General features: G+C 50.0%; 1 protein-coding gene across 1 annotated transcript in view; it reads left to right on the plus strand.

The window, feature by feature from the left end:
• PPIL2 (peptidylprolyl isomerase like 2) overlaps window positions 1-15,127 on the plus strand; it is a 76,494-nt gene extending 61,367 nt beyond the window's left edge. The window contains exons 15-20 of the mRNA XM_077307548.1: window positions 2,555-2,672; window positions 3,778-3,834; window positions 8,625-8,697; window positions 9,139-9,201; window positions 10,255-10,394; window positions 13,059-15,127. Coding sequence (XP_077163663.1) covers window positions 2,555-2,672; window positions 3,778-3,834; window positions 8,625-8,697; window positions 9,139-9,201; window positions 10,255-10,394; window positions 13,059-13,152 — 545 coding nt within the window. The 3' untranslated portion in view covers window positions 13,153-15,127. The remainder of the gene's footprint in view (window positions 1-2,554; window positions 2,673-3,777; window positions 3,835-8,624; window positions 8,698-9,138; window positions 9,202-10,254; window positions 10,395-13,058) is intronic.
• Window positions 15,128-18,175: the final 3,048 nt, after the last annotated feature.

Below are 18,175 nucleotides of genomic sequence, written 5' to 3' on the forward strand. Positions count from 1 at the left end.
CCACTGATGTTGTACGTCTCCCTGAGCCGGTTTGCGGGAGGGCGATGGATGGATGGATAAAAATAATTTGTCATTGTATAGCAAAGCACCATGGTGACCAGAGAGCCAGTGTGGTGTAGTTAAGAGCAGGGGTTTCTAATGTGGAAAACGGGGTTTAGAATCATGGAATCATAGAGTTGGAAGGGACCTCCTGGGTCATCTAGTCCAACCCCCTGCCCAATGCAGGACACTCACAACTCTTTCGCTCATCCACTGTCACCTGCCACCCCCTTGATTCCCTCCTCTTCCTCCACATGCAGCCACCTGGGCGAGCTTGGGCCAGTCACGTTCTTAGAGATGTTCTTGCAGAGCAGTTCTCTTAGATCTCTCTCATCCCACCTACCTCACAGTGTGTCTGTTGTGGGAAGAGGAGGGGAATGGTTAATTGCAAGTTGCTTTGGAACTCCGAGTAGTAAAAAGCGAGGGCATCAAACCCCAACTCTTATTCTTTTCCAAAACTCTTCTAAATACATAATAATATATCTATTTCTTCTCTGTAGCAAAAGAAATAAATAAATCCCTCGCCATAAAATCTAAATGAGGAAAGCAGCTAATCAAGAGCCCTTCTCTCTCTGACAAGCTGTCTTTGTGGGTGACAGGGGCTGCCACCGTGCCTCCTGGCGCTGAGGGCCATGAGTTGATGGGGTGTTGTGCACAGAAGGCCTTGCTTTCTTCTCTCTCTCTCTCTCTCTCTCTCTCAAATCGGCTGCCCATGGATTTAATTGGGTGACACACACACCCACCCCAAAAAAATGTAATGGAGAGGAAGAGGGTAAACGTTGTGTCGTAACTTTCTCCACCTTGTGTATCTTTCTCCTCTGAGCCAGCTTGGTGTAGTGATTAGGAGTGCAGACTTCTAATCTGGCATGCCGGGTTTGATTCTGCGCTCCCCCACATGCAACCAGCTGGGTGACCTTGGGCTTGTCACAGCACTGATAAAGCTGTTCTGACTGAGCAAGTGATATCAGGGCTCTCTCAGCCTCACCCACCTCACAGGGGTGTCTGTTGTGGGGAGATGAAAGGGAAGTCGCTTTGAAACTCCTTTGGGTAGAGAAAAGCGGCATATAAGAACCAACTCTTCTTGTTCTTCTCTCTCCTCCCCTGGATAGTCACAATGGAAAATGTATTTATAATTATGCATTCATTTCTCTCTCTCACACACTCACTCACTCTGTCTGTCCCCCGTCTCCCCCGGTTCTCTTGTTATAAATTTATGTGTACTCTGTCTCTCAAGGCATTCATAGCAGTTTACGGTTTAAAACGTTAAGGCGCACGCAGGAAAACGAGAAAAGCGTCTGGAATGTCAGACTGTTAGCGCCTTGTTTAGCGTGGGCATCCTGGCCTAGGCCTCTCTTTTCTTGCTTGTCCCCTCAGAGCGTACTGGCCGTTCTTTCGAGCTGTTGGTGGGAGCTGATCTTATTTTAATCAGTCTCTTTTTATATATCCCACTCTGCCTCAAGGGTTCGGTGTAGCTATCAGCAGTCCCCCCCCCCAATGTACTTCTGTCCCTCACAGTTTCAATAATCATATCATTTTATCATACTTTGACTGTTGAATGAATTTGAGGCCCAGGTGTGGTCGCCACAATTGGTCTGACACTTTGCCAGGATGGATCTGCTTTCTCTGGTCCTTAATGAGTAGCGTGAGCGCTCTGGCCCAGGTTTGCACACACAGCAAACGGCTGAGCTCTTATTTCATCAATTCAGGCATCGGTTCTCTGGCATCTTAGGCAAGAAAAGATCTTTCCGAACTTCTGCTTCTTCTCTGCCTCTACCATGACATTCACCAAGGTGGCTTGGGGTCAGCCATTTTGCCTCATCCTGGCCTGCCTCACAGGGTTCTTGTGAGGATGAAATTCATTCATTTATAGCCCCCAGTGGGGACTCGGAAAAACCATATCTATTGCCCTAAGTCAGGGGTGGCCAGACTGTGGCTCTCCGGATGTTTATGGACTACAATGTCCACAAATCCCTGCCAGCATCATACCACGTCTGCCCTAAATATTTCAGAGGAAGGGCAGAACAGAAAAAGTGATAAAAGTTGGGCTTTGAAGTTGGGCTACCTCAAGCTGGTCTTTCTCAGGTTCTCAGGTTCTTGCTACATGAGTTTTCCCGCATGGCAGAGGGGCTAGCCTCCCTCAGGCTTTTGGTGAGTCTGTCTGTCTGTCCGTCCTATTTTTATCAGCTCCTTCCTCCAAGGAGCTCAGGAAAGCATCCGCTGGCGGTCGCTGTGAGGAGCTGATGGCATGACCTCCCTCAGCCGGGGTGTCTCCTCTCTTCCCTTCTCCTCAGGACACCGGGGTCTGTTTCTTGCTGTTCCAATTCTCAGTCACAGTCTTTATCACAAAGAAAACTGGTCTCCTTGCTAGAATTTTCACCCTTCGAGGTGACCGCTGTGGGTTTTCTGAGAGTATGAATATCTGACGGTCAAACGTATCCTGTGCGCAGAGGACGATGAGGGGTTTGCGGCTCGAACGAACAGGCGTCCATTTACGTGTTTGTTCCTTTTATTCCAGGAGGAGAATCTTATTGGGGGAAGCCATTTAAAGATGAATTCAAGCCCAACCTGTCTCACACCGGACGCGGCGTCCTCAGCATGGCCAATTCGGGACCCAACTGTAACAAGTCGCAGTTGTAAGAAGCACCATCCTCTGCTTCTGTGCATTATGCTCAAGACAGACCCATCAGTGGCTGCAAGCTGTGGGGACTGAAGGGAACGTCCACAATCTAAGGCCGAAAATCCCTGAACATCCTTACTAAGAGGCATTGCTGCGGAGAGACTTTGGGATCTGTGCCAGATTGGCGTAGTGCGGGGATGGCCAAATTGTGGCTCTCCAGGTGTCCATGGACTATAATTCTGGCAGTGGCTCATGGGAATTGTAGTCCTTGGACATCTGGAGAGCCACAGTTTGGCCACCCCTGGCGTAGTGGTTAAGAGCAGCGGAGGCCTCTAATCTGAAGAGGCCAGTTTGATTCCCCACTCCTCCCTGTGCAGTCGGCTGGGTGACCTCGGGCCAGTCACAGTTCTCTCAGAGCTCTCTCTGCCTCACTTACTGGGAGAGAAGAAGGGAAGGCAGTTGTAAGCTGCTTTGAGACTCCTTTGGGTAGTCAAAAGCAGGGTCCAAAAAGCCAGCTCTCTCCTCTTATCCGCCCTTGATAGTAACTGGCTGACCACACTGCGAGACTAGATGGAGCTGACGCCTGCCCCCTGGAGGGCAGTTGTATTCCCAGGAGATCTCCAGCCACCACCTGGAGGTTGGCAACCATTGTGGATGACAATTTCCTCTCTTCCCCCCCCCCCCACAGATTGGTGCAGACTCCTAGGCAGCGACATGCTGCCAAGAGCACCACTGCGGTGCACCCCTCTTGGTCGAGGTGGCAAAACGGGGCCCCAACAAGTATCTCATTCTAACACCGGGGATGTAGAATTTCCTAAGCTGGCCCAAGTCTCAAGCTGGTAGACCTCAGTGAGGAGGAGCCCTCTACATCTTTATTCCCCCACCTCCCAACGGGTCTAGGATTCCACCAGCAGCTCGAGTGGCCTCTGCAGCACCATTGCTGCTTCTAGCCTTCTGCGTGTGTGAGCCAGGCCTGAGACGCTACCAACAGGCAGCAGACTAGAAGGAGTGTGCTGCTAACCCTGCATGGTTCAGCCTTTTGAATACTTTGGCTTTTGAGAAATCTTGGTCGGTTCTGTAACGTCCTAGCATGACCTGTCTTTTTCTCCCTTCCTCTCCAGTTTTATCACATTCCGGTCTTGCGCATACCTGGACAAGAAGCACACTGTGTTTGGCAGGTAAATGTCATTGAATCGTAGCGTGCCGTTCCCCTGGATGTGTTTCGATAGCAGGTGAAAGGGCCCGGGCATTTTGCTAGCCCCGTTCAAGCAAAAACCTTGAAAACTGTTTTGTGTTCTGACAGTCAGCAAAAGGGATGTTTCCTTTCTGTATGTTCCCCCTCGCCCTCTATTCACATGGCACAGTGTATGCATCATCTCTCTCTCCTTTTCTTCTGTTTTGGGAAAGATGCTTGAGATTTTCAAAGGGGATACTGGGAAATGAAAAACCTTACCATTTATTTATAGTTATAGTTACGTTTTAATTTATATCCCGCTACTCCCAGTAACAATCAATAAAACCCAATAACAATAAAATTCCACGAAAATACCAATAACACATTCCAAAACGATTACTTAAAAACACAGGGTGGTAAAAATCTCAGGCTCTTATTCGGTAATATTAGACCTATTCTAAGCGTTGCTCCTCGTGAGAATTCGCTTTGCTCCAGCCTGCGAGAGCCACACCCTTGTTTTGCAGGATGAGCAAAACATATTGAATGAGCCGTTCTTTTCTTTATTCCTCGATTACTTCCATCAACAAGATTTATGCTTCTTGTTTCCCACCCGTTAGGACTTCCAAAACTAGCTTACGAATATGTTCCAACAAAATGGCTTTCGGACCCAGATTTTCCACCTTAAAGCAAACCAGTACTGGCTTCGATGTCTGGGCCAGAGGGTCCTTTGGCATTACCCTCCACTGATGATTACAGCTCAGTAAATGTGCTTCCCAGAAGCCCTTGCCCCTGAACTTGTCGGGGAGTAGAACATATAGTAAAGTTGAGGCTGGGGCACTTCACACGAAAGGGTCGTTTCCCACATCCTGCTGTCTTGATAAATGAATGTTCAAGAAAAATCATGGGGAGAAATATAACCTGTCCTGATAGCCAAGCTTAGTGGGTGTAAGCAGTAACTCCCTTGGGATGGTACTGCCCTTCTTCAAGCAGCGGCTGGATGGATACTTACTATGGATGCTTTAAGCCCTGGGTGGCCAAACCGTGGACTACAACTACCATGAGCCCCTGCCACCACCGAGCTGGTAATTGTCCATGGACATCTGGAGAGCCACAGTTTGTCCACCCCTGCATCCTGGATTGAGCAGGCAGTTAGATGGCCTGTATGGTCCCTTCTGCGATTTCGGTGAAATTCTACATTGATCGGTTCTTCGACTGACAGTCAAAAGCCCATAGCAGGCCACACCGGGGTTGCCCTGATATGTTGCCAGAGCACCTGCTGGATCTGTAGACCAGGGGTAGTCAACCTGTGGTCCTCCAGATGTCGATGGACTACAGTCCCCATGAGCCCCTGCCAGCGTTCGCTGGCAGGGGCTCATGGGAATTGTAGTCCATGGACATCTGGAGGACCACAGGTTGACTACCCCTGCTGTAGACCACAAGCGGGTGTGCAAACGCTGGCAGGGTCTCATGGGAATTGTAGTCCATGGACATCTGGAGGACCACAGGTTGACTACCCCTGCTGTAGACCACAAGCTGGTGCGCATACCTGAGGATCAAGCTTAAAATGAGCATCGGCCTTCCTTGGTCCCCATCTCTAGGAACTGTTGGTTCCTGTACTGAGCTGGGCACATGAAGAGAAAGGAGCTCTTGCATACAGGAGGTGAGGACTAGAAGAGAAAAACACGCCAGGCTGGGATTGGTCGTGCAATCTGTTCAGCGAACTTCTGTTACTGTTTTCAGCGGAAGAAGGTGTCTGAGGGTTTGCAAGCAGGAGTATACCGTCATTGCAATTAAAAATAACTCTCTTTTGTGTTCTGCAGAATTCATGAATCATAATCACAATTCAGGGAGGGGGGAGATATCAGTCAGGGGTACGTGTGTCATCTTCACACCCATTACCAGAGTGTTGTGGTGCGAGAGTAAGAATTGTTCCCAGATCAGGAGGAGGAGGAGGAGGAGGAGGAGGAGGAGTTGTGATGATGATCAACATGCAGGCCAGCCAAATGTTCTCAGACTGTTTCCTCATAAAATTCATTTGCAGCTAGTCCTCGTGATTCAATGACAAATAGTTTATGCACAGGGGCCATATCTTGCCATGAGGAATCATGAATGTATTTTGTCTTCCTCTAAAGCATGATCTTTGCCTTTGTTTTCTCTGTATAGTAGTGGATCCTTCTGCACTTTCCCTCATATTGTATTTAATAGCATATTTAATAGCAAGGCTTGTTGTTGTTGAATAGTTTATGCTCCAGCTACTGTATTTTTAACAAAAAAATTACGAACAATCCATATCTTAAATCATTCTCCCTGTTTTGAAATCTTGAAGTTGTCCTGTGAAACCAGGTCATGTAGGTTACTGTGCTGCTCTTCTTCTAGCTTAAGCTAGGTCCACAGGGCCTCTTGGAATCTCAGGGAGAGAAGTGAGCACTATCTTTCCTCTTATCTTTTCTCTTGCCCAGTGCACATACGTGCATACTAAGGCACTGTCCTGTCCAGCACACAGCCTGGGTATCCCAGCTGCTCTGCTCTGCTTTTAAAACTCATAGCCAGACAGCTGTTGAGAGAGCTAGGGTGGCATAGTGGTTAGAGCAGCCTTTCTCAACTTTTTTGCCAAGAAGTTCAAACAATTAGAGGGTCACCTGGACTCTGCAAAAAAAAAAAAAGAAAAGGTACAGGTGGGTACAGGGGCAAAACAAGCCAAGTGCAAGTTTATTTTGTTTTATTCCATAAAGGCTCTGTTCAAAGGTAAAGGAGCCATTCATTTATAAAGCTGCAACAAGATAATATAGGCTAACAGTTCCCTATTTCTGCACAGTAGCTGCACTTCTGCATCCTGGCTTATGCGTGCTTCCTTTCCCAGCAACGTTCTCTTAAAGGAACATACCACCACAATATGCAGGCTTGAAACAAGTAGCTGACCCTTAGTAACCTTCAAAAGCGCTTCTTTTAATGTTACTAGACCCCTACCTCAATCTAAATCAGGGGTAGTCAAACTGCGGCCCTCCAGATGTCCGTGGACTACAATTCCCAGGAGTCCCTGCCAGCGAATGCTGGCAGGGGCTCCTGGGAATTGTAGTCCATGGACATCTGGAGGGCCGCAGTTTGACTACCCCTGATCTAAATCTTTAAACTGTTTTTCTGGTAAACACAAAATGTGTAGAGCGTATGTCCGTTTCCCCCTCTTCGCTCACACGACAACACGTCTTTCTTTCCTTCCTTCTGCTCTGCGTGTGTTGTTGTTTCTCCCCTAAAGCGTTCCAGAAACAATTTTTTTTTCCTGCATTGTCTTCTGAGCAGGAGACTGTTTACTTTTGGGCCCCTGCCAGCACAATATGGCATAAGGTTTAATTGATATAATTTAGGAAGAGGGAAAACACAGACACAAGTGGGAAAGGGAACGTACAAGACGCAGATGTCAGCGGAGCCGAGAACTCGCATTAAACATTGGAAATAAATTTAGAATAGGACTCTTTAAGCAAAGCCTCGCTTCGTGCACGTATCCTTCTGGCGATAAGGCACTCAGAACAAGGCCATTTCAAGTGGGAGAGCTAACAACCCGTGATGTAACGAGGTTACTTTAAAAAAGAAAGGCACTTGGGAATTCTGCTGGGGAAGAGCCATTTGGGAGAGGGGCAATGGCTATGTTCTTATTGACCACTCACTGTGGTGACTAAAGGGGACATCCACATTCAGAGGTACTGAGACTCTGAATCTCAGAGTCAGGAGGCTACATCATGGGAAGGCCTTGGCCTTTCTGTCCTGTTGTTGGCCCTCCAGAAGAACTGGCTGGCTGCTATGTGAGACAGGAGGCTGGACTAGATGGACCCCTGGCCTGATCCAGATAGGCTCTTCTTATGTTTTTAGGAAGGCCTCTATGCCTTGTTGTTGGCCCTCCAACCACCTCCCAGAATGGCCAATGATGGGCCTGGAGAGGAAGGGACCCCAGGTGGGCATGTGCACAGCTCTGCTTCCCCGCCATATTCTGCACGATGGCGCCACTTCTGGTGTTTCTCGAAGCCTGAAGAATGTTCCAGGGGTTTCTCAACAGTGAAAAAGTTGAAAAAAGCTGGTCTGTAGTATCATAAAAAAAACTGAGCTTTTGCTATGAGCTTTACATGGCGCCTAGAAATAATCACAGAACAACTTGCTCAAGGCCTCTCCTCAAACAACTCCCCAGAGTTTTAATGTGGGTTGGATTATTCATGCCTTTTGCCAAGTTTTAATGTGGGTCGGATTATTCATGCCTTTTGCCGTATAGAGCGGCCAGCCACACTGAAGTCCGACAGAACTTATCCAAAGGCCCTTTCATTTGAACGCAGGTTCATTGTTCTCGCCAGAAATTGGCACAAACGGCTGTTCAGTGTGGCATCCAGAAAAACGGCCCAATCCTTAGTAGTTTATTAACATGATTGAATGAATCAGTATGCCATTTTATAACCAAGTCAGCATGCTCACTTCTTCTCATGAAAAGTGTAATTATGGGGAAAGTTTAATCAATGACACTGCACAGACATCATCCAAAGGCCTGCAAGGGAAGCTTTTCCCCTTGAATACCAAATCCATGTGATTTCTCGACTTAGATTTCTTTTAATCGGAGGACAGCTGAGCTTCGAATATGTCTCGATCGCATGTACTAAGGTCTCCTGCTTCTCACTGATTGGCGATGGTTCTCCCCCTTATGCCATCAGTACACCCAACAGAACGTCTAGCTATGACCCTGAATGCGTACTGCCTTTCACGCAAGGTTTGATTCGGTTTGCCCTTCTTAATAGATTGTCTTTTCTTCTTTTACAGAGTGGTGGGCGGTTTTGAGACTCTGACAGCGATGGAGAACGTGGAGAGCGATCCAAAAACCGACCGTCCCAAGGTAGTGTTGGCTCCCCAAAAGATTGTTAGGTGCGAAGTCGTGTCCGACCCATCGCGACCCCATGGACAATAATCCTCCAGGCCTTCCTGTCCTCTACCATTCCCCGGAGTCCATTTAAGTTTGCACCTACTGCTTCAGTGACTCCATCCAGCCACCTCATTTTCTGTCGTCCCCTTCTTCTTTTGTCCTCAATCGCTCCCAGCATTAGGCTCTTCTCCAGGGAGACCTTCCTTCTCATGAGGTGGCCAAACTATTGGAGTTCAGGATCTGGCCTTCTAAGATTATAGGTGGGCAAAAGATTATCGATGGGCAAGATGAATGTTTTGTTAGACAGATGGCGTATCACGATGGTTCATGGTATATTTAAAAAACATCCAGGAAAGTGAGATGTATCCATTGGAGCATTTCACGGTTGTTTTTTCTCCCCTCTTCGGCTCCCAGGAGGAAATACGAATTGAGTCGACGACTGTCTTTGTTGATCCATACGAAGAAGCAGATGCTCAGGTGAGGATGGAGACGTTAACATTTATTTATTTTATCTGCTCATTATTGTATTTATATACCTCTCCCCCGGAAGGTTCAGGGTGGTTCACATGGAACTGGAACGATGCAGGTAACCGTTTATTATAATGATACAGTGATAACAATAAACAACAATACGGCGGTAACAATAAACGACAGGATGGGACGGTAGGACACTGGGGAGGACATGGAATCAACTTGTCCTGAGGGCCCAGTGGGTTGGGTGTGGCTGCTCTGATGGCCGTAGGAGGAGGGAGGCTTGGGGGCCAGTGGGAAGCAGTGGTTCAGGTCGGCCGCCACCAAATACCTGGCAGAGGAGCTCCCTTTTGTAGGCCCCGCAAAACTGTTTGAGTTAGGGCCCTGGTTCTCAACGTGGGGGTTGACCCTTCAAGAGGTCGTTCGGCCCTTTCCTGGGGGTCACAGCTGCGGCAGTGGCAGCATGACATTGGCCTCCTCCGCACCACCTCAGGGCTCACCCAGATGCCCATGGACTACAGTTCCCATGAGCCCTTGCCACCACGGCCAACTGGCAGGGGCTCATGGGAATTGTAGTCCATGGACATCTGGAGAGCCACAGTTTGGCCACCCCTGCCCACAGTCCAATCCAGCAGACCTCTTCTTACATACTTCTGTTCTTTAATCCTCCAAGGACAACGGCCTGTCCGCCTTCCTTCCAGTTGATGGCCGGGAGGGCATTAGTTTAGCATCGTCTGTTACTTGATCTTGCGCAACAAAGTGTGAGCCCAGCGGCACCTTTAAGACCAACAAAGCTTCATTCCAGATGTGGGCTTCCATGCTCACGCACACTTCCTCCGGTGTCCACAGTAGGAAACCTCCTAGCTTTGGAGGCTTTGTAATATCCCATCAGACCCACTGGCATTTAGTCAAGGCAAGATGGGAGGTGGTGAAGTTCAAGGGTCAAAGTGCGGGAGTTCCTCAAGGGGCTTTGCTGGCAGTCTCACTTTCTGATTGGACGTTCTCTGAGCCACGTCTCACCTGTTAGAATGTGGTCCACTGATGCCTGTTTCCTCGCAGGTGGCCGCGGAGAGAGAGAAGGCCCGGCAAGAGCAGGAAGCGGCCAAAGGGAAAACAAAAGTCGTCGTTCCAAAGAAAGAGCCGAACACGCCAAAAACGTACCGCGAGGGAGTCGGGAAGTACATTAATTTGGCTGCCGCGTAAGTGCCTGGTGCCTTTTGCATGATGGACCTTGTGGGGGTGGGTGTTTTTGTTTCTCCTGCACGGAGCAATGAAATTAACGAAGTGACTGCGGTCATTAGGCCCAGCTTCAGAGGACGCAGTTCAGGCTTTCTGAACTCGTAGGATGGTGGCTGACTCTCAACCATGGGAGAGAACGTTAAAAACACCAGCGTCTGGCGCCACAAGCGGCGGACCTGCCTCTTTCTGGCGGGAAAAGCTGCGCTTGCTCGGCTGAGAACAAAAGGAGAGTCCAGCAGGATCAGCTCAAGTCTGGTCCAGGATCCTGGTTCCCACAGTGGCCAGGCTGAGACCTCTGAGAATCTCCCTTGTTGGGCATGGACAATTGCCCCCCACTGCTGCTGCTGCTGCTGCTGCTGCTGCCCCCTTGCACCGAGGTGTCGGACTCAAATGTCACAAGGGCCGGACCTGACCTAAATGTCACATTGTTGGGCCAGGTTGTTGTGTGCCATATAGGGATGTCAGTCCCCAGGTGAGGCCTGACTATCCCCCGAACATATAGATCATCTCCAATCTAAATAGATCAGTTCCCCTGGAGGAAAGGGCTGCTTTGGAAGTCTGCCCCACGTCCCACCCTCTCCCAAAGTCTCCAGGTCTTTCCCAATTCAGCACTAGCAACCCTCCTGTCCTGATATGTCAGGCCAGGGTCCGGAGATACAAACTTTATACAGGTGATTTCAGGTGCCAACCGTAGCAGCGGTTTGATTGGATCAGGTGTGCTATGCAGAGGGATGATAGGTGGGGAGATATCAGCCCAGGTGATGGTGTGGGGGTGAAGAGCAGCGATTTCTACTCTGGCCAGTCGGGCTCTCAATTTCAACATGTATGCAGAAGAAGCTTGCCGTTTCAGCTCCTTTATGGTCTCTCATCTAAGGACTAACCAGGGCCAATTCTGCTTAGGCTCTGAGATCTGATGAGATCAGGTTAGCCTGGGCTGTATAAAGCAGGAGCTGTTGGTGGACAGCTACTGGTTTATACGGTAATAATATGATTTTTCCCAATTCTCTTCTTAAGCCCTCCAGGCTGTAACTAACACCACATACTAAGACAGTGAATCCCATAGGTCAGGGGTGGCCAAAGTGTGGGTCTCCAGATGTCCACAGACTACAATTACTATGAGTCCCTGCCAGCATTCTTCAGTAAGATCAGGGCTCTCTCAGCTTTACCTCCCTCACAGGGTGTCTGTTGTGGGAAGGCGAATATAAGCTGCTTTGAGCCTCCTCCTGCTAAAGAAAAGCAGCATATAAGGACCAACTCTTCTTCTATCTTCCTGGCCACACATCTGCTGGAGTTTAAGAGAGAGAGAGATTGTATCTCTTCCACGAGAGGCCTACTCATTTCTCCAACCAGTAGCCAGCTTTATCATTGGGAACGTCTCCCGGAGCGGTCAGGAAATCGTCTGGATCCAACATCCTCGAGGGGTCAGACCACATGAAGAGGGGGCAGACTCAACCTCTGAGGGGATATTTATGAGCCTTCCTTCCTCGCTGACAACTGGGACCCACTCGGCTTGCCAGGAAATGATTTGTTCATGACAAAGGGGCTGTAGTAATCCCTTCCACCCCCAGACCAAATGACGCAGCTGTTTTACTAGCTTGGGTCATGGCTATCTTGGGAAAACACTGGGTTTTTTAAAAATTTCTTTCTTTCTTTAAGAGCTTTGTTTGCACCTCTTGGTTTGCTTGGCGAATGTCGTTCCCTCTGTGTGTATCGAACACTGTCGAGTCTCTTCTGACTTAGGGGGACCCTGTGCTGCCTTCTTCTAATTAGAAAACCATGCTTGAATTCTGAGTTTGAAAATTGCTTCCATTTCTGGTTATGCCAGAGACGGGGAGGAACAGAAAGTGAACTGAAGATCAGTCGCGGGGAAACAAACAAATCCAGTGTGATTTCCTCTAGTGCTGTTCTCAGCTCTTCCGTCTGAAACGCGATGTAGTTTATTATGGGGATTGTCGGGAGTCTGCCGCCTAGACCCTGCTGAGCATTTAATCCCAGTTGTAAAACTCTATGAATGAAATCTTGGCTGGCCTAGCAACCCCCCCCCCCAAGCTGCTCAGAAGGAAGCACGGAGAGCAGTGTGGGTGAGCAAAAGGAGTCTTGTGAATCAGCTTTTGCCTGTCCAGGGTTGGGGGTCGGGTTGCATTCTCTGCTGCGCTTCGGCTGCTTCCATAAGCACCGAAGCCCGAAGCGGCCAGCAGTGTGGAGGGGCAGGGAGGGGTGCCGGCAGTGTGCCAGCAGAGCTCTGTGCCTGCACGCGGGTGCCGGCTGGTGCACCGCCACCATCGCTGGCAGCCTTGGGCATTGGTGCTTACCGGAGCATTGGGGGAGCTGTGCTTGCAGACGAAACGGTCAAGCTGCAAAACTGAGGAGGAGGCTTGGACTAGTGCAGAGAGGCAGGTGTTCCGTAATGGGGGGGGGCAGGATTCTCAGACCAGCCACTGCTCTGCAGAGTGGTCTTCTAGACGGGCTCTTTCCTTCCTTGGGCCCCAAGCCTAAGCCCTGCCAGAGTTTTGGGGCCCCAGTCCAAACCTGCCGCCGGAACCTCTCCTTTTGCTCCTGCGTTTCAGACCAGCTCCTTGACTCTTTCTCGACTTCAGCTCCCGTGTCGTTCGTTCCCTTTGTAGGAAGCGGTCCTCGGAAGACGACGGCCCCTCAACCAGCACGGCTGCCAAGAAGGAGAAGAAAAGCTCAGGTTTCGGGGACTTCAGCTCCTGGTAGAAGATTGAGGGGGTGACATCTGGAGATACCCAGCCACGATCAACTCTTGGCTCCAGATGTTTCATACGGGACCCGGGCAGGGGTGCCCGTCTGCTTCCTCAGGTGTTCAAGTGCTTTGTTTCCTCAGCAGCACCTTCCTTTGATTACTTCTCCAAAGGATCCCCTTTTGGGGTGGGGGGGAGGTGAGTTCCCAGGTGCCTCTTGTGCTGCAGCTCTGAGGGTCCATCAGTAGAATGCCAGGAGTGAGCAAGGACTCGTTCCAGCTAAAATGGATAATGATCCCATATTGGGGGGGAGATGCCATCATTAGAGCTGCACCGTGTTGCTTGGGGTGGACTTATGCAGCCCCCTATGGCTTGTTCCTGCTAATTTGGAAACTGGAGTCCACCAGACTGCGCATCCCTCCCTGTCTCTCTCCGTCTCTCTCTCACTGGTTTTGTGAGCTGTTGTGCTGCTACCACATGGCAAACATCTCCACGAGCCACGAAGCACCAAGATGCCTCCACATCCCAAGCTACCGTCTGTTGGATGGCCGTCCACCCAGAAAAGGAATCCGAACTAGCACCTTGGCCTCGGCCATCTCGCTAGACTGACTTTGCTAAGGCTGCTTGGCATCTGACACTCCCCCTCTGTGTCGGTAGCCGGCTGGCTTCCGCTGTGCTTCACGGACTTGCCTGTGAAAGACTCACATCACTGCCACTCGGGGAGGCGTCAGGCTAAAAATAGCCACAGATGAGCACCGTTGCAAACCCCACCTCCCAAACGCCGTCTCGTAGCCCCGGTCGCTAGCTGCCCGCCTCTGACTGGCCTCCTCTTGTGCTGACGCCACAGGCCAGGGTGAGCCTTGCTGGGAAAAATGGCCTTGAGTGTCAGCGAGCCCTGAGCCAACCGGTGCGGCTGAGGGGCAAGGGGCAGGCTGCATCCTAGCACTTGACGTCAGGCCCCCGGAGCAGGAAAGCGGATCTGGGTGGGGAGGCAGCCCTTTGGAATGGGGAGCCACCTCCGCAGACCCTTTCCTCCACGTGTGTTTGCAAGGTGATGCTCGCACCTGCCGGCTGGCTTTGGGAAGAGAGGGCAAGTGCAGGGGGACGGATTGAAGGGGAAGGCATCAGCAGCTGGCCAGGCCTAGGTTCAGCGTTGCCCCCTTCTGCAGCCATCACGGGGGGCATCCACGTAACCTGGGAAAAACTAGGAGGGGCTGTAGCTGTCAAAAAGCCACAGGAGTGACACGTTTGTGAAAGGGCAGGTGCCCGGTGGAGGGGAGAGCCTTGTGTTACTTCATAGTCTGCTGGGAGGGTGGGAGGGGGAGGTTTGCCAGTTCGTCTTTCCATCCACGTAAAACACAAATAAATGGAAAATAGAAAAGCAGCATGTTCCTCTTCCACTTGGATGTCCACACGGCAAGATGCCCTAGCTAAAGGCTTGTCCGTTAGCAGTAAGCGCTTGCTCTCCAGATGTCCATGGACTACAATTCCCATGAGACCCTGCTGGCAGGGCCTCATGGGAATTGTAGTCCATGGACATCTGGAGAGCCACCGTTTGGCCACCCTGGTGACCTATCTTTATCAAGGAAAAGAACATTGGGGATTGAATAGACTTCAGAAATCTTGTCCATCTATTTTTCTTTGTTTGTTTCCTCCTCGTTCAATATCCAGAAACACCGTTTAAAAAAAAATTGAGCTTGAGGCTAAAGTTACACAAATCTGTACCAGGGTTTATGCACAAGATACTTGAACTGTCTTTTTGTAGACTGTGTCCTTGTGAACAACCCTCAGATCCTGCAAGCTACATCTAAGGAGATCTTACCTGCCGCATCGGAAATAGAGACATTGAACTGATTTCAGATTGCTACGGTTTGTTGAGGTCCTTTTCTCGGAAGTTGTACATATTTTGCTTTGGAAACTTATACAATATTTTTTTTTACATAATGCGACTTGTCTCGTTTATGAAATAAAGAGTCTCCTTTGATACCAAAGTGCAGCTTGGCAGATTCTGGGCCACTTTTCTGCTATCAGTGGAAATCTTTTATTTGACCTCCGCTTGCTGCTTTTGCAAGCAAGGGTGAGATCCGGCCGGTACGCTGTTTGTTTTCTCCCCAGGAAATGATTCATCCCTATTTTTCTAAAACCCTTAAAGGAGCCTTTGCTCTTGGAACTTCTGCAAGGTGGGAAATGAGGAATGTCAGTGCCTTTAAAAATATATACATTTTATGCATTGAGCTAAGAAGTTATTTCGCTTCTAACCTAGAATGTTATTTATTTCCGTATTTCTAGGCTGCCGTTCCCCGAAGGGTCAGAGCAGCTCACAACATTTATTAATTCAATAAAATAAAATGTGGTTTTGGCATCTGTTCTGGTCACATAGAAAGTGGTTTCTTAAATGGAAAAAAATACAGAAACATTTTGCACCTGCCGCATAATGCCTACCAACATTGGTTTTCCCATGCTCCTCGCCATTGCTGGAGCACTTTTAGAGTCCCAGGAAGCGAACTGACTCAGCCTTCCATCCTTCCGAGGTCGGTAAAACGAGTCCCCAGCTTGCTGGGGGGTAAACGGTAATGAAACGGGAAGGCACTGGCAAACCACCCCGTATTGAGTCTGCCAAGAAAACACTAGAGGGCCAGACATGACCCGGTGCTTGCACAGGAGATACCTTTACCTTTATATGTTTATGTAGGAGAAATATACATACACATACCTTTTTTCACAGGAGCTCTCCTTTAGAAGAAGAGCTGGTTTTTATACCCAACCTTTCTCTACCCAAAGCGGCTTACAGTCACCTTCCCTTCCTCTCCCCACAGGAGACACCCTGTGAGGTAGGTGGGGCTGAGAGAGCTCTCAGAGAACTGTTCTATGAGAACAGTGCTAACAGAACTGTGACTAGTCCACAGCCACCCAGCTGGCTGCATGAGGAGGAGTGGGGAATCGAGCCCAGTTCTCCAGATTAGAGGCTGGCAGGGACTCGTGGCCATTTTATTCCATGGAGATCTGAAGAGCCACAGTTAGGCCACCCCTGTTCAAGACACTGTACAGCCTACAGGAAAAGGAGCCTTCATGTCACGGCTGGGAAGATGTATTCCCCCCCTAGGGGAGGGGTCTTTTTAGCATCCTGCATGTTGAAGCGGTCGCACACAAAGCTGCCTTATAGAAATCAGGCCCTTGCTCCGACCAGGAGTGGCTCTCCCGGGTCTCAGGAGGGGGCCACGCCTCCCCAACTCCCTGCTCCTTGGTGCTGGAGATGCCCGGGATGGACCCTGGGACCACTGAATGCCACAGCCGAAGTCTAAGCTACAGAATGCCAAAGTCCACACACTGTGTCGTTTTGGATTGTCTTAACCTAATCTATGATGTTGTGCCTTTTATTTTTGAATATATATATATTTTAATGTAACGGCAAATAGGGGAAAGTGTGTCGGGGCAGCGCTAAACTTCCTGAAAAGGCTTTTAAGGAGAGTCGGAAGAGCCCACTCCAAGCACACTGAGCAACAGAGGGGAGGTGGGGAGGTCTGTTTCCCCTCAGCTCGCTTCTCCAAAACAGCTGATGAAACCTTGCTGGGTACCTGCTAGCACATTTTGCATGGGTGGTTCCCCAGTGTGCAGCCACAGAGCAGTAGTGCAGGGAGCCAGCCACAGGTCTCAGTGCTCAGGCCTCTCCCCTGGGTCTCCCCCCACAACAAACACCAGGGGCAAGCTCCCCCCTCCTCTCGGCTTGAGCTCGCCTGCAAAGGCCTCGCCGCAAGCCCAGCAGCACCTGTGGCTGGAGCCCATCCAGCCTCCCCGCGTGTTTGCCAAGCTGACTTCACCCTCTGGAAATAGCCCCTGCAGGAAGCATCTGGGCTTTTTTTGGGAGGGGGAAGGGGGGTCATTGGGGCAGAGGGAGGATGCTAGCAGCAGTGCCAGGAATAGAAAGTCCACGTGAGAATGCCGACCCGAGAAGAGAACGCAGGCTTCTCACAGGAACTCTGTGCTGGCACAGCTCGTGTTCAGCACGCTCAGTCGATCCTGGTAGGGCACGTCCTTCCACACCCCGTGCTCAGATGGGCCGGGAGCAGTCAAAGGGAGGTGAGGGGATGGGAAGGCCCTTTGAGCGTTGTGCATCAAAATGCCCTAAGCGTCTGATTGACTGGCCAGGTGGGTTGGATTGGAGCTATCGCAACTTTGCAAATGTTGGTCACAGAGGCTAGAGATGGCTTCACAGACTGGCGAAGCCACGTACAGATGGAGCCGGGCCCTGTTTATGGCCCGAGGAGGTTAGTGCCAAGCACCTGCTCTGCACGTAGAGGAGTCCAGTTTCACTCCCCAACTTCCCCCAAGAAAAGGGGTCAAGTAGCAGCGAGGAGTAAGGGAGACGACTATTCAAGATCCAAGGTCTTTCACAAGAATAAGCAGTTCCATTTTAGAGATTGTTTGCTTCACTTATCCCATGACCTCAACTCGCTTTTAAATTGGAGCTGCCGGGGATTGAACCTGCGACCTTCTGCTTGCCAAACAGATGCCCTGCCCCCCCCCTTACTCTGTGATTCGATCCAAGGTAGGTTCAGATGTGACTTTCAATCAGGTCTTCTTTCATGGGCCTGTCCCCCCCCCCCCCCCCGCCATCCAAACACACACATTCTCACTTCTCTGATGGTGGGTGAACAAAAACCATCACATCTAATGCTGACCCTCAATGGAATCTAGTGTTAGTTGATTTCTTTGGAAGAAAGGCCTTTATGCTTAGGAGATCCTCTGAACCCACACATATCAGACGCAAACATCACACAACCCCTTTTGTTCTCAGGCTTTCCAAGGGGAGGGATTATCGGGCAGCAGAAAGGTCTGCTGCTATCTGTGGGCTGACAAAATCTGGACCTTCCATATTTCCCACCTGCTGCCTCTTTTCAAACGGAGCTATTCGGGTAACGAACCTTTACACCACACCCCCGCTGTGTCTAGAAGACATTCGGTACATATTGGATAATGCACTTTTGAAGTAGATTTTCTTGCTTCGCACAGGCAAATCCAGCAGCAAGAGCACATTGGAA

The sequence above is a fragment of the Paroedura picta genome, chromosome 13, assembly GCF_049243985.1.
Source record: "Paroedura picta isolate Pp20150507F chromosome 13, Ppicta_v3.0, whole genome shotgun sequence".
NCBI lineage: Eukaryota > Metazoa > Chordata > Lepidosauria > Squamata > Gekkonidae > Paroedura > Paroedura picta.